Source organism: Vulpes vulpes, chromosome 3 (assembly GCF_048418805.1).
Source record: "Vulpes vulpes isolate BD-2025 chromosome 3, VulVul3, whole genome shotgun sequence".
Classification (NCBI taxonomy): Eukaryota; Metazoa; Chordata; class Mammalia; order Carnivora; family Canidae; genus Vulpes; species Vulpes vulpes.
In genome coordinates, this window is record NC_132782.1 from 12,392,095 (window position 1) to 12,408,285 (window position 16,191).

Here is a 16,191-nt window from a genome sequence, read left to right on the forward strand (position 1 = left end):
TGTTTTTGGTTTTTTTTTGTGTTTTTTTTTTTATTTGTTTGTTTTGTTTTGTGCTTTTTTTTTTCTTTCTTTCTTCTTGATTTCTGATTGCTTACCCCGCCCCACCCCCCCTTTTTTTCTTTTATCTCCTTTCTTTCTTTTTCTTTCTTTTTCTTCTCTTTTTCCCCCTTTTTTTCCTCTTTCTCTTTTTTCTTTTTCTCTTTTCTTTCCTTCTCTCTCTTTTTCTCCTTTTCCCAATATAACTTGTTTTTGGCCACTCTGCACTGAGCAAAATGACTAGAAGGAAAACCTCACCTCAAAAAAAAGAATCAGAAACAGCCCACTCTCCCACAGAGTTACAAAATATGGATTACAATTCAATGTCAGAAAGCCAATTCAGAAGCACTATTTTACAGCTACTGGTGGCTCTAGAAAAAACCATAAAGGACTCAAGAGACTTCATGACTGCAGAATTTAGATCCAATCAGACAGAAATTAAAAATCAATTAAATGAGATGCAATCCAAGCTAGAAGTCCTAACGACGAGGGTTAACGAGGTGGAAGAACGAGTGAGTGACATAGAAGACAAGTTGATGGCAAAGAGGGAAACTGAGGAAAAAAGAGACAAGCAATTAAAAGACCATGAGGATAGATTAAGGGAAATAAATGACAGCCTAAGGAAGAAAAACCTACGTTTAATTGGGGTTCCTGAGGGCGCCGAAAGGGACAGAGGGCCAGAATATGTATTTGAACAAATCCTAGCTGAAAACTTTCCGAATCTGGGAAGGGAAACAGGCATTCAGATCCAGGAAATAGAGAGATCCCCCCCTAAAATCAACAAAAACCGTTCAACACCTCGACATTTAATAGTGAAGCTTGCAAATTCCAAAGATAAGGAGAAAATCCTTAAAGCAGCAAGAGAAAAAAAGTCCCTGACTTTTATGGGGAGGAATATTAGGGTAACAGCAGACCTCTCCACAGAGACCTGGCAGGCCAGAAAGGGCTGGCAGGATATATTCAGGGTCCTAAATGAAAAGAACATGCAACCAAGAATACTTTATCCAGCAAGGCTTTCATTCAAAATGGAAGGAGAGATAAAGAGCTTCCAAGACAGACAGCAACTGAAAGAATATGTAACCTCCAAACCAGCTCTGCAAGAAATTTTAAGGGGGACTCTTAAAATTACCCTTTAAGAAGAAGTTCAGTGGAACAATCCACAAAAACAAGGACTGAATAGATATGATGACACTAAACTCATATCTATCAGTAGTAACTCTGAACGTGAACGGGCTTAATGACCCCATCAAAAGGCGCAGGGTTTCAGACTGGATAAAAAAGCAGGACCCATCTATTTGCTGTCTACAAGAGACTCATTTTAGACAGAAGGACACCTACAACCTGAAAATAAGAGGTTGGAGAACCATTGACCATTCAAATGGTCCTCAAAAGAAAGCAGGGGTTGCCATCCTTATATCAGATAAATTAAAATTTACCCCAAAGACTATAGTGAGAGATGAAGAGGGACACTATCTCATACTCAAAGGATCTATCCAACAAGAGGACTTAACAATCCTCAATATAGATGCCCCGAATGTGGGAGCTGCCAAATATTTAAACCAATTAATAACCAAACTGAAGAAATACCTTGATAATAATACACTTATACTTGGTGACTTCAATCTAGCTCTTTCTACCCTGGATAGGTCTTCTAAGCACAACATCTCCAAAGAAACGAAAGCTTTAAATGATACACTGGACCAGATGGATTTCACAGATATCTACAGAACTTTACATCCAAGCTCAACTGAATACACATTCTTCTCAAGTGCACATGGAACTTTCTCCAGAATAGACCACATACTGGGTCACAAATCGGGTCTGAACCGATACCAAAAGATCGGGATAGTCCCCTGTATATTCTCAGACCATAATGCCTTGAAATTAGAACTTAATCACGACAAGAAGTATGGAAGGACCACAAACACGTGGAGGTTAAGGACCATCCTGCTAAAAGATGAAAAGGTCAACCAGGAAATTAAGGAAGAATTAAAAAGATTCATGGAAACTAATGAGAATGAAGATACAACCGTTCAAAATCTTTGGGATTCAGCAAAAGCAGTCCTGAGGGGGAAATACATCGCAATACAAGCATCCATTCAAAAACTGGAAAGATCTCAAATTCAAAAGCTCACCTTACAGATAAAGGAACTAGAGAAAAAGCAACAAAAAGACCCCACCCCCAGCAGAAGAAGACAGTTAATTAAAATTCGAGCAGAACTCAATGATATCGAGACCAAAAGAACTGTGGAACAGATCAACAGAACCAGGAGTTGGTTCTTTGAAAGAATTAATAAGATAGATAAACCATTAGCGAACCTTATTAAAAAGAAGAGAGAGAAGACTCAAATTAATAAAATCATGAATGAGAAAGGAGAGATCACTACCAACACCAAGGAAATACAAACGATTTTAAAAACATATTATGAACAGCTGTACGCCAATAAATTAGGAAATCTAGAAGAAATGGACGCATTCCTGGAAAGCCACAAACTACCAAAACTGGAGCAGGAAGAAATAGAAAACCTGAACAGGCCAATAACCAGGGAGGAAATTGAAGCAGTCATCAAAAACCTCCCGAGACACAAGACTCCAGGGCCAGATGGCTTCCCAGGGGAATTCTATCAAACGTTTAAAGAAGAAATCATACCTATTCTACTAAAGCTGTTTGGAAAGATAGAAAGAGATGGAGTACTTCCAAATTCGTTCTACGAGGCCAGCATCACCTTAATTCCGAAACCAGACAAAGACCCCACCAAAAAGGAGAATTACAGACCAATATCCCTGATGAACATGGATGCAAAAATTCTCAATAAGATACTAGCCAATAGGATCCAACAACACATTAAGAAAATTATTCACCATGACCAAGTAGGATTTATCCCTGGGACACAAGGCTGGTTCAACACTCGTAAAACCATCAATGTGATTCATCATATCAGCAAGAGAAAAACCAAGAACCATATGATCCTCTCATTAGATGCAGAGAAAGCATTTGACAAAATACAGCATCCATTCCTGATCAAAACCCTTCAGAGTGTTGGGATAGAGGGAACTTTCCTCGACATCTTAAAAGCCACCTACGAAAAGCCCACAGCAAATATCATTCTCAATGGGGAAGCACTGGGAGCCTTTCGCCTAAGATCAGGAACAAGACAGGGATGTCCACTCTCACCACTGCTGTTCAACATAGTTCTGGAAGTCCTTGCCTCAGCAATCAGACAACAAAAAGACATTAAAGGCATTCAAATTGGCAAAGAAGAAGTCAAACTCTCCCTCTTCGCCGATGACATGATACTCTACATAGAAAACCCAAAAGCCTCCACCCCAAGATTGCTAGAACTCATACAGCAATTTGGTAGCGTGGCAGGATACAAAATCAATGCCCAGAAATCAATGGCATTTCTATACACTAACAATGAGACTGAAGAAAGAGAAATTAAGGAGTCAATCCCATTTACAATTGCACCCAAAAGCATAAGATACCTAGGAATAAACCTAACCAAAGAGGTAAAAGATCTATACCCTAAAAACTATAGAACACTTCTGAAAGAAATTGAGGAAGACACAAAGAGATGGAAAAATATTCCATGCTCATGGATTGGCAGAATTAATATTGTAAAAATGTCAATGTTACCCAGGGCAATTTACACGTTTAATGCAATCCCTATCAAAATACCATGGACTTTCTTCAGAGAGTTAGAACAAATTATTTTAAGATTTGTGTGGAATCAGAAAAGACCCCGTATAGCCAGGGGAATTTTAAAAAAGAAAACCATAGCTGGGGGCATCACAATGCCAGATTTCAGGTTGTACTACAAAGCTGTGGTCATCAAGACAGTGTGGTACTGGCACAAAAACAGACACATAGATCAATGGAACAGAATAGAGAACCCAGAAATGGACCCTGAAATGTATGGTCATCTAATATTCGATAAAGGAGGAAAGACTATCCATTGGAAGAAAGACAGTCTCTTCAATAAATGGTGCTGGGAAAATTGGACATCCACATGCAGAAGAATGAAACTGGACCACTCTCTTTCACCATACACAAAGATAAACTCAAAATGGATGAGAGATCTAAATGTGAGACAAGAGTCCATCAAAATCCTAGAGGAGAACACAGGCAACACCCTTTTTGAACTTGGCCACAGTAATTTCTTGCAAGATACATCCACAAAGGCAAAAGAAACAAAAGCAAAAATGAACTATTGGGACTTCATCAAGATAAGAAGCTTTTGCACAGCAAAGGATACAGTCAACAAAACTAAAAGACAACCTACAGAATGGGAGAAGATATTTGCAAATGACGTATCAGATAAAGGGCTAGTTTCCAAAATCTATAAAGAACTTATCAAACTCAACACCAAAGAAACAAACAATCCAATCATGAAATGGGCAAAAGACATGAAGAGAAATCTCACAGAGGAAGACATGGACATGGCCAACAAGCACATGAGAAAATGCTCTGCATCACTTGCCATCAGGGAAATACAAATCAAAACCACAATGAGATACCACCTCACACCAGTGAGAATGGGGAAAATTAACAAGGCAGGAAACAACAAATGTTGGAGAGGATGCGGAGAAAAGGGAACCCTCTTACACTGTTGGTGGGAATGTGAACTGGTGCAGCCACTCTGGAAAACTGTGTGGAGGTTCCTCAAAGAGTTAAAAATAGACCTGCCCTACGACCCAGCAATTGCACTGTTGGGGATTTACCCCAAAGATTCAGATGCAATGAAACGTCGGGACACCTGCACCCCGATGTTTCTATCAGCAATGGCCACAATAGCCAAACTGTGGAAGGAGCCTCGGTGTCCATCGAAAGATGAATGGATAAAGAAGATGTGGTTTATGTATACAATGGAATATTACTCAGCAATTAGAAACGACAAATACCCACCATTTGCTTCAACGTGGATGGAACTGGAGGGTATTATGCTGAGTGAAATAAGTCAGTCGGAGAAGGACAAACAGTGTATGTTCTCATTCATTTGGGGAATATGAATAATAGTGAAAGGGAATATAAAGGAAGGGAGAAGAAATGTTGGGAAATATCAGGAAGGGAGACAGAACATAAAGACTCCTAACTCGGGGAAACGAACTAGGGGTGGTGGAGGGGGAGGAGGGCGGGTGTTGGAGGGGAATGGGTGACGGGCACTGAGGTGGTCACTTGACGGGATGAGCACTGGGTGTTTTTCTGTATGTTGGTAAATTGAACACCAATAAAAATTAATTAAAAAAAAAAAAAAAAAAAGAAACTGATCCAAATCAGCACAGGTTTCCCCTCACTATCCAAAAGTAGAGCATTTCTAATGAAATCTTTTGTGAACAGAAATGACATAAAGCAAAGAAACAATTATCGTTAGTTTTTAGGGAAAAAAATTGCAGGCATTCTTAGGCCCCCAAAGTAACCTCTTTTCAGCTTTTCTGATATTTTAGCACACATCTTGCTTATGGATGCACAAAATAAAGATAAAGCACAGGTGCTCACAGACACAATTCAAAGCTATGGCAGCTTGATGCCGAGAGGCTGAGTGTGGTTCCAGGGGAAGGAGCTTTGTTGGGGCCACTTCTACCTGTGGCAATGCATGTTATCTTTTAACAGTTTGCTGCAAAACAAATGCTGAATGCTATCTTTTTAGCCTTTTTCATAAAAGTGAAAATCATCTTCAGATTTCCTTTGGTTAGCGAAAACTGGTACTCATGTAGGTCTTCGGTAAAAGCTAAGTGGTGAAATGTGAACCTTCAAAAAGCCGGGAAGACGTATCGAGCACAGTTATAGCATTTATAAGAAGTTTGTTCTGAAGTTGAGTGTTTAACACTTCTGTGAAGGCTGCATGGCCAGTAAGAAAAAATTTATTTTAAAAAAAAATTTTTTTTTATTATTTATTTATGATAGTCATACAGAGAGAGAGAGAGAGAAAGAGAGAGAGGCAGAGAGAGAAGCAGGCTCCATGCACCAGGAGCCTGACGTGGGATTCGATCCCGGGTCTCCAGGATCGCGCCCTGGGCCAAAGGCAGGCGCCAAACCGCTGCGCCACCCAAGGATCCCTAGTTTTTTTATATAGGTGGCAAGTGATTCTTACCTCGAATATAATATGGATTTCCAGTTTTGTTGTGCAGGGTTGCAGTTTCATTTTCTTGAGGCCATCGCAAACATTTATGTTTCAGGTTGCCCATGAAGAGCCCCATCCCAATTAGAGAAAATATACTCAGAAAAAACAGAGTGAGGGTAATGACACCAGTAAGTTTCTTCAAGCAGTGGATGAGGATCCCTACAAAAGACCTCAGACCTAAAAAAAGAAAAGTTTGTTTTTGATAAAGTAAAATATCTTAGTAAAGCAGCCTTTAGCCCAATTCCTCCAGGGCGAATGCATACTCCATTGAAATCAACAGCTTTGTGTTTCATAATCTAAATCATGATTATCTATATCTAATAAATAAAATGAATAAAAAATAAGATAACTAAATATACAAACTTTAAAATCTCTATATTTTTGCTAACATTACATCTGATAAAATAATTCAGGCACAAATTTTAAAATTAGCTATTTGTTTTTCTTTACTATAAAGAACAAGATTAATTTTATTTTGCTGTTTGCAAGTATTTTTTAATGTATTATATTAGAGGTAGAATTGCTTTACCATAATATATTAAGTATTAATACATTATATTCAATTTGTTTTTAAGAGATGTTGAAACAATGTATAAACCAAAGATATAAATACATAGTCAAGCCTTCACTGACATCTTTAAAAAAGTTGCCAATTTATTAGAAGAAAAATAAGATCACTTTACTTTTATGTAATTTCTGTGATCACTATAATGAACTTACAAAATATGTATATTTTATATGTACTTTTCATTTAGCAACTATCATGAGTCCTCTGTATATTTTCTTTAATTGAAATATAGTTAACATACAGTGTTATATTAGTTTTAGTTGTAATTTTTTTCTACAAAAAATTTTTTGCAGTTTTGTTGGAATTATTATTATTTTTTAATATTTATTTATTTGAGAGAGAGAGAATGAGCAGGGAGAGGGGCAGAGAGATAGGAAAGAATCCCAAGCAGACTCCCCATTGAGCAGGAGCCAGAAACATATGGGCCTCTATCTCATGGCCCTGAGATCACGACCTGAGTTGAAACAAATGTCAGATACTTAACTGACTAAACTACCCAGCTACCCCTGTTAGAGTTATTCTTAAGAAGAATAATTCTTAAGTAAGAATATATGTATGTGAATATGTATATGAATATGTATATGAATTCTTAAATAAGAATATATGTATGTCATATAGATATACATAACCAAGTTTCTTGTGGAGCTTTAATTTTAGTGATGACATTTTGAAGGTTAAAAAAAGTCACCATTGAATTTTACAAAATCAAATTTATTACTAATTTTCATTATTATCCACCATTCGCTACTATCTACTGTTCAAAGGTCTGAACCATATGCCAATTTTGACTTTGATTTCCTAGTATAACTTTCCCCTTTTATTTTTAAACTTTCATTCTGTTTTAGTTTAGGTTTATCTTTTGTGGAGTTTGATTTACTTAAGATTTAATATTAAAGTCTACATCTTGAGGGATCCCTGGGTGGCGCAGCGGTTTGGCGCCTGCCTTTGGCCCAGGGCGCGATCCTGGAGACCGGGGATCGAATCCCACATCAGGCTCCCGGTGCATGGAGCCTGCTTCTCCCTCCGCCTGTGTCTCTGCCTCTCTCTCTCTCTCTCTGTGACTATCATAAATAAATAAAAAATTAAAAAAAAATAAAGTCTACATCTTGACAGAAAAATTTGATCCAATTGTATTTATTTTCATAAATTGCCTTTACTTTTGGATATGACTTTACCATTATATTTTTGGATTCATATATTCCCCTTACGTGTCTCATATTTTAAAAATAAAGTTTACTTTTTCTCCCTTTTCTCTAGTACTTAAGACAAAACATATTTGTTTTAGAAACCGTATCAAATTTATGTTCTTAATTTGAACAAATGTACTCTCTACATCAAAAATAAAACTGTACTATAGTCTCACCATGTAAGATAAGGAAATAATCATTTATTTTCTCACATTTCTCTATTCCCACTTCTCAGTTTTTATTAATATAATTTAGGACTTCTGTCCTAGTTATAATTCCTCAATTTGTGTATTTTGCATTACATATTATCTTTCATGATTTATAGGAAAGGTAACATTCAAATCCTTACAATAGCTTGTTAGGAAACATAAATTCATGCAAAGGAGGAGCAGAGGGGACTTGGATGAATATACCTAATTTAAAGGAGCACCTGCTCCTCAACTACAGCTGGTAGTTGTCATGCAAGAATGCAGGTGGGTGGATACTGAGAATTCATCCAAAGTAATTTAGATTTTAATGTTAAAAATTACTAGATTTTTATGACTTTGGCATCTCTATCAAAGTTTTCTAAAACAGAATATTTTTCAGGAATGCTATTACTTCTGATTTATAACATTTGCAATCTGTTTTGCATACCACTAACAACAGTAATTAAAAATTCATTTTGTGTTGAAATTTCAGAGTTCACTGTGATTACCTCTGGTATTAAATCTCTCCGTTGTTGAATATTTTGTTTTCATACCAGTTATTCAAGAAAGATACATATATAAAATTTCAGAACTCTTGCATGACTGAGAATATCTTCCTATCAACTTCACATATGGATAACAAACAGGTTAGAATACTGGTGTTATACCTCCCTGCCTATATCTCTTCTAAGCTCTGAAACTCCACTGCCTATTCATGTTCAAAATTATCAAAAGGTTTAAAAATAACCTTTCCACAGGGAATTTTTTTTTTTGCTTATAGGATTTTTATACCTTTATTTTTAATAGTTTAAATTTAAAAGCTATTATTATGTTTAAGTATATCTTTTAGCTTTTGTCTACTGCAAAATGAATCTTTTCCACTTGTGACAAAAATCTCATTAAATTATTTTTTAAAAACTTTTCTAGTATATTTTTAAATAATTTGTCTTTTACATTTATTCTAATCTCTTTTTTAGGGTCACCAACTACCCATAAGATGGAACTTAGTTTTCTCTTTTTCATTAACTCATCCACTTTTAGTTTTACTGTATTAATATAGAATTTCCCTCATTTTTCTTTACCCAAATGGTTTTATTTTACTATACCATAATACTGTACAGATAATACTGTATTTTAGTGCTTCTATTACCATTAAATATTCACCAAGATATTATAAATTTTTAAAAGATTGATTTCTTTATTTTAGAGAAAAAGAGAGTACATGAGTAGGAGGGGCAAAGGGGGAGAGAGAATCTTAAAGAAACTCCCCACTGAGCATGGAGCCCAACACAGGGCTCCATCTCACCACCATGAGATCATGACCTGAGCTGAAACCAAGAGTTGGATGCTTACCTGACTGAGCCACTCAGGTGCCCCAGGTATTATAATTTTTATCACTTTTTGTCTGATAAGTGTTTTTGTCTATTTTATTATTTCATTTTCATCTTCCACTTGTGTCTAAGTTTTCTTCTGAAGGCACTACAAAAGGTGCACCTGGATGGTGCAGTCAGTTAAGCATTGGACTCCTGGTTCCTGCTCAGGTCATGATCTCAGGGTCATGAGATCCAGCGCCATGTGGAGCTCAGTGCAGATTCTGCTTGAGATTCTTTCACCCTCTGCTCCTCCCCTCACTTGTGCTCTCTTAGATAGAAAGATAGATGATAGATAGATAGATAGATAGATAGATAGATAGATAGATAGATAGATACAATCTTGAAGGCACAACAAAAAAAGATAACTTCGTATGCTTGCCTCTATTCCTTAGGGCATATATCTTTAAAGAAAAAAGAATTATTTTTTATTCTCTTAAATAATATGCTCCTCTTTTGGTACTGCAAAAATACTCTCATATGCTCTACATTGTTGGTATGTGTCTTGATTATTTTCACCATTGGAAAAAAAGTTTCTATCAGCCTGTGTGTCTTCAACTCAGTGAATACATTCTTTTTGTATTAACTTAGATTCACCTGATTTGTTCTATAATCTTTACTTCAGAGCCTAAGATGAAGATACAGGTGATGCAGGTTTATGTTCTAGTCACTTGTGGAGAGTAGTAGGGAGTTAGAACTGTGAAAATTCCTATCAGGGCGACTCTCACTGCTACTTTCGTTTTTTTTTTTTTAAGATTTATTTTTTAAAAAAAGATTTATTTACTTATTCATGAGAATACACAGAGAGGAAAGAGAGAGAGAGGCAGAGACACCGGCAGAGGGAGAAGCAGGCTCCATGCAGGGAGCCTGACATGGAACTCGATCCCTGGTCTCCAGGATCAGGCCCTGGGCTGAAGGCGGCGCTAAACCGCTGGGCCACCTGGACTGCCCTGCTACTGTCTTCACTGGGTTTGGTGAAGCTGCCATGCATAGGTCATTTCTGTTAAACAGCTTTGTTGAGCTATAGTTCATTAATCACACAATTCACACACAGTATGTGTACCAATCAATGTTTTAATATATCGACAGGGCTATGCACTGTCCATCACCATACTCTCCAATATTTTTGCTGTTTTGCCCAAGCTGGACTCCAAGTACGTAGTATGCATATATCTGGTCTTCTTCGTGGAATTCCAGTGGACAGAAACTATCTGTAGATCTCATTTTTGGTATTATCATACTTGCTCCTGGACTTATTGGTCCACCTCTTTCAAAAGTACTTCTGACTCAGCAGCCAAAAACACTCTGAGTGAGTGGAGTTTTTCCTATCTGTTTTTTATTAATTCTTAACATAAATAGGTGCTAGTGGGCCTCTCTAGGATATCTTCAGGAATGGGAGCTGTAAATTAGTCCTTAGCATCTTCCATCAATGTGATCCCAGCTCTACCTTATTTAGCAGAACTTCCGTGAATTCTGTGGCATGTGGAATGTCTCCTATCCAAGCACTCAGAAGAAAAGAAAATTTATCTTATTTTGTATTACTTTGTTAATTTCAACAGGCTTTTAGATGCAGTGAGGAAAAGAAGGCAAATTAGATATCTGTCTAAATTGCTCTCTTAGAAGTCTAAGGACAATTTTATAAGTTCATTTTTAAGATGCAAGAATAAATAAGAAAAAATAGAGAATAATATATTTTGATTAATTTCTATATTTTGTTATCATTAGGTACTGAATCCATCTCAAATAAATAACGGTTGAATGTGAATTTTTTTGGCTTTCTTGGAGTAACTGAAATAAACTTACAGATCGGATAATTCACTGATTTCAAAGAAGAAGCACTGTTCAATTTAGTATTTCTCCAAGCAATTGCAGGGGAGTTCAAAAGAATACAGGAGAGTACATAAATCAAAATGAAGACAAGAACAAAATGCCATTTCTTACCTTGGTTTAGGGGAATAATTTTTAAAATCCTCAAATTTCTTGAAATTCTAAATATTGGAATGAAGTATAGGGGTAAGTATCTTGTTATGTGCCTGTGGAATTAAATTAGAATTACTTAGAAGTCATACTGAGTCTATGCTGCTAATGATTAACTTTTTATACTAGTTAAAACTTATTTTTAAAACCACATATCCAAACGTTTCCCTTGCTCTCATTGTTCCATTTTGCAAGTAGTTGCATTATTGATTTGAAGACAAAGATTGCTACAGTGCAAAGAAATTGGGTAATTATTAATCCACAAACAAATTATGACAGTTCATAAAAGACTGACACTGATTAGTCATAATTCCATACCAAATACCATATATTATGTTTATACCATATATTATGTTTATGGATAATATTTTGTTATCCAAATAGTGAAGAGGTAGTTAAAAATAGGAAAAATCCATAGTTTTCTAAGTAATGAGATTTAAGTACTTAAGCTTCTGATGATGATTATGATGAGAATGATGGTGGAGATGATGCTGGTGGTGATAGCAGAAGGCAGTGTATATACTGGTTACGAGCACAGACTGTAGCCAGAGCATGTGTGTAGATATTCAGTGTGTAGAAATTCAGGCTCTCAATTTACTAGCTGTGTGACATGGAAAAATTAGTGATTCCTTCTTGGCTTAGTTTCTTCAAAATTAGAGTGGAGATAATATTTCCTAATTCTAAGGGTTTTGTGGGGATTAAACAAGCTAATAGACGTAAAGTGCATGCACAGTACCTGGCATATGGAGATAAGGGTTATCTGTGTTAGCAAAGTATTAGCTACCAGCGAAGGCAATAGCAAAAGTACTAGTGATAATAATTTTAGGAATATTAACTATTATTTTCTATTGCTTACAACATGGCAGACACTGATTATGTGCTTTATGAAGGCTATTCGTTGTTTTTAAAAATCAACCTCAAATCTTGAAATAGAATATCATTTTAAATTATATTTAACAGGAGTTTAGTGCCAGTGATCACTTCCTTAGCCATAAGACAAAGTACACTAAAATAGAAGCATTAAAATTTAATGTAACACTCTTGAAAATATGTGTGTGTTTAAAATATCTTACCCTAAAAAAATAAAATAAAATAAAATAAAATAAATAAAAATAAATAAATAAAATATCTTACCCTGATATCTAGTATGTTTACTGGCCCTAAGCAATGTAGCTAAACTAAATGTAGGTTGGAGACAAAATCAACATGTTAGGATCTTTTTGTTAAGTCTCCAAGAGATTTACTGCACATTGAGAATAATCACTTAAAATTCTAAAATTCAATTCTGTTACATTGCTTCAGATAAAAAGAGATAATATCCCATTTCTTTCATTTTTATTGCATATTCTGAGGGCTAGTTCAGTCAGAGCTGCCTGAGAGAATTCATTATGGTTATGATTTATGAAATATTTTGTTTACAGAATTTTTGCAAGCAGAAAACTTGTTAATCTTGATGTTTCTTTATGAAAAGTACTTGCTCAGCAGGTATTAAGATGTTTGCAATTTGAAGAAATACTCACTCAAACAAAGTTACACTGAAATCGAGCCAGTTCCATGGATCACCAAAGAAATAAAAAGGTTCTACCCAGATGCCTCTTGCAATGAGTTTTATAAGTATTTCAAATGTGTAAATTCCAAGCAAAGTATTCCTGCAGAAAAATTTTCATATAAATGTTAAAAGTGAGAAAATGCATTATCAGCTCTGAAAAATATGTCTATGGTAACTCTTTCGCAACCAACCAACCAACCAATCCACTAATCAACTAAACAACAAAAAGCCTATGCCCTTTGAACCATACAGTAGGACTTAGAGCTTTTAGGGTGGGCTATGTGTTACAACATTAACTATGAAATCTATCAACTTTTTCAACAAGCTCTAGCTAAGGTTATAGTCTTTATATATATTTTGGTAAATAATGAAAATATAAAATATCAAATTTATTCCACATTGGAAATCACAGAATAATTAGCCAAATTATAAGAGTGTGAAAGAACTGATTTTATTATGTGCATATATAAGAATTTTTGTGGTGATTCAGTCTTATATTTACCTTCCAAAATTAACTAGTTTTAAGAACAGATTTAAAGCTTAAGAAATAGCATCAAGGGGATCCCTGGGTGGCACAGCGGTTTGGCGCCTGCCTTTGGCCCAGGGCGCGATCCTGGAGACCCGGGATCAAATCCCACATCGGGCTCCCAGTGCATGGAGCCTGCTTCTCCCTCTGCCTGTGTCTCTGCCTCTCTCTCTCTTTCTCTGTGACTATCATAAATAAATAAAAATTTAAAAAAATTAAAAAAAAAAGAAATAGCATCAAGAAAGGCTTCTCTAGAAATTTTAATGGGCCTTTCCACCATTGTAGGCTAATACCATCCAAACTATTCACATCCTTCAAGAAAGAGAAGAAAAACAGAACAAAATGGAGGCAATAGAAATAACTTTCTTAAAGAATAGAAAGGAATAAATGTTATTTGAGTTTACAAGTCAGGGGTGGAATTGCAATAGTAAAAATCTGAGGCACTGAAATAATATATTAATCTTATTAATTAACTTTAAAACCTCATTGACTTTAAAACCTCATTTGTCTGACACAGATATAAGCATGTATCTAACATTCAAATATCTATATGATGTTGACTTAACATGTTGGAAAATGACAGCATTTAAAATCTAACTAAGAATAATGAAAGGGCAGAAAAACATTAAAATTTATTAACTAATATATGTATCTATTTGTTTTTACTTGGAAAACTCATTAATTGTGCTATAGGTATAAGATATTATGTATAATGAGTTTATATTACAATGAATATTGTATATGAAATATAAATAGTAAATTGTACAATGTTAAATATGTAGTATATAATGTACTGTGATGCAATATGTTAAATATAAAATATAATCATATATGAGATAATGTATAATAAAATTCTATGACTTACTGTAATACTGGGCCCCATTTTGGCATCTCAGTCATGGACATAAATATGCAGTCAATCAAGACGCTAATTAAAATGAATAGTCGGAAAAAGGTAGGTTACAGTCAAGGAATAATGGATAAATATAATATTGGAAATATGCTTTTATAACTTGTTTATATGTGTATACATGAGATATCTTTTTAAATGTCAAGAAAGAATACTATTCATATTGAAAAACAAGGAGGATTAAGATTTGTTAATATTTACTACTGTTATGTATACCAGAAAAAAATTTTAAATGTATTTTCAATTATGGAACACTTAGTGCAGTTGTAATCTAGATTCCAATATGACCTAAAATGAGATATCAATTCAAAAGAGAAAAATACTGCAGCAATATTTGAGTAGAATAGTTGCATCTGATACTATTACAGTCTAAAGCCAATAGAAAAGGATATGGATGTACCAAAATCTTAATAGTTGTTCTTCTAGTTGAACTGAAAGGAGAAAATGTGCACCATGTGGCATTGAATCTGAAGATTGTTCTACTTTTATTTAATACCATGAAAGTCTGTAAAATTAAAAAAGAACATCAAGTAAAATTACAACTAGGAACTATAATTTCATCCACTATGTAATCTATTGCCAATGATCACTTCAGTCGTGAATTCTAACAGGTACACTTTTCTTATATTTTGATATCCTCTACCAGATGAAATCAAATGGGAAAAATTGTTTTTTTAAACATTTTCACTGATATTTAGGATTATCTACTACTTTTTTTTTTTGCTAGTGTTCTACCTAAAAAGCCGTTTGCCACACTCCAACCCTCAAGTATTCCTAGAGAACTAATGTAATATGGAGAAATCTATATCCTGATCCTGATGGCTCATGAAGATACATTTAAAGAAACTTGAATTAATGAATATAAAAAAGGTTAATTTTATTTCTTTTTTTTTTGGTTAATTTTATTTCAAAGCAAATAAGGTGTGAGATTACAATAGTAAAAATGAGCCAATTCATGTAAATATTTTATTAATCACTAGTAATTATCTATGGTATAAAACTCCACTTTTGTGTTATTATTGAAATAAACATATCTAAAACAAAAAGTTACATCATGTAAAACTAATATATTGGGGGCAGCCCTGGTGGCTCAGCGGTTTAGCGCTGCCTTTGGCCCAGGGTGTGATCCTGGAGACCCAGGATCAAGTCCTGCGTTGGGCTCCCTGCATGGGGCCTGCTTCTCCCTCTGCCTCTCTCCTTTTCTCTCTGTGTCTCTCATGAATAAATAAATAAAATCTTAAAAAAAACCCTAATATATTGGGATACAGAAGCATTAAATACAAAAATAATGAAAGATCAGAAATGTCCTAAAAATGAGTTATGTATGTATATGTGTGCATATGTATATCTGTGCATCTATTATAATACAGACACACATAGTATATTATAAAATGTATACATATATGTTATAACATGTATGTATCTATATTATAATAGATGCACAGATATACATATGCACACATATACATATATATTATATATATATGCACACACATATATGTACAGTGAAAGTGTCTATGTGTGTATGTCTTTGTGTGTGTGCATATATATTCACATATATACTTTTACTATATATATACATATCCATTTGGAAAATTCATTTATTATGGTGTGAGTACAAATACATTATACACAATGAATATTATGTCCATAATACAACATAGTATATAAATATAGTATACAATGTAATGTGATAATAATGTACTAAATGATATATGTAAAAATAATCTATTATATACTTAAGTATTATATTGTATG

General features: G+C 34.7%; 1 protein-coding gene across 3 annotated transcripts in view; it reads right to left on the reverse strand.

The window, feature by feature from the left end:
* The window catches only part of SCN7A (sodium voltage-gated channel alpha subunit 7), an 84,848-nt gene that overhangs the window by 47,423 nt on the left and 21,234 nt on the right, over positions 1-16,191 (reverse strand). For all 3 annotated transcript variants that reach the window (XM_025994110.2, XM_072751841.1, XM_072751842.1), the window contains exons 3-7: positions 14,826-14,938; positions 14,389-14,478; positions 12,969-13,097; positions 11,413-11,504; positions 6,129-6,335 (exon numbers count right to left, since the gene is read on the reverse strand). In XM_025994110.2, the coding sequence (XP_025849895.2) occupies positions 6,129-6,335; positions 11,413-11,504; positions 12,969-13,097; positions 14,389-14,478; positions 14,826-14,938 (631 nt within the window). The remainder of the gene's footprint in view (positions 1-6,128; positions 6,336-11,412; positions 11,505-12,968; positions 13,098-14,388; positions 14,479-14,825; positions 14,939-16,191) is intronic.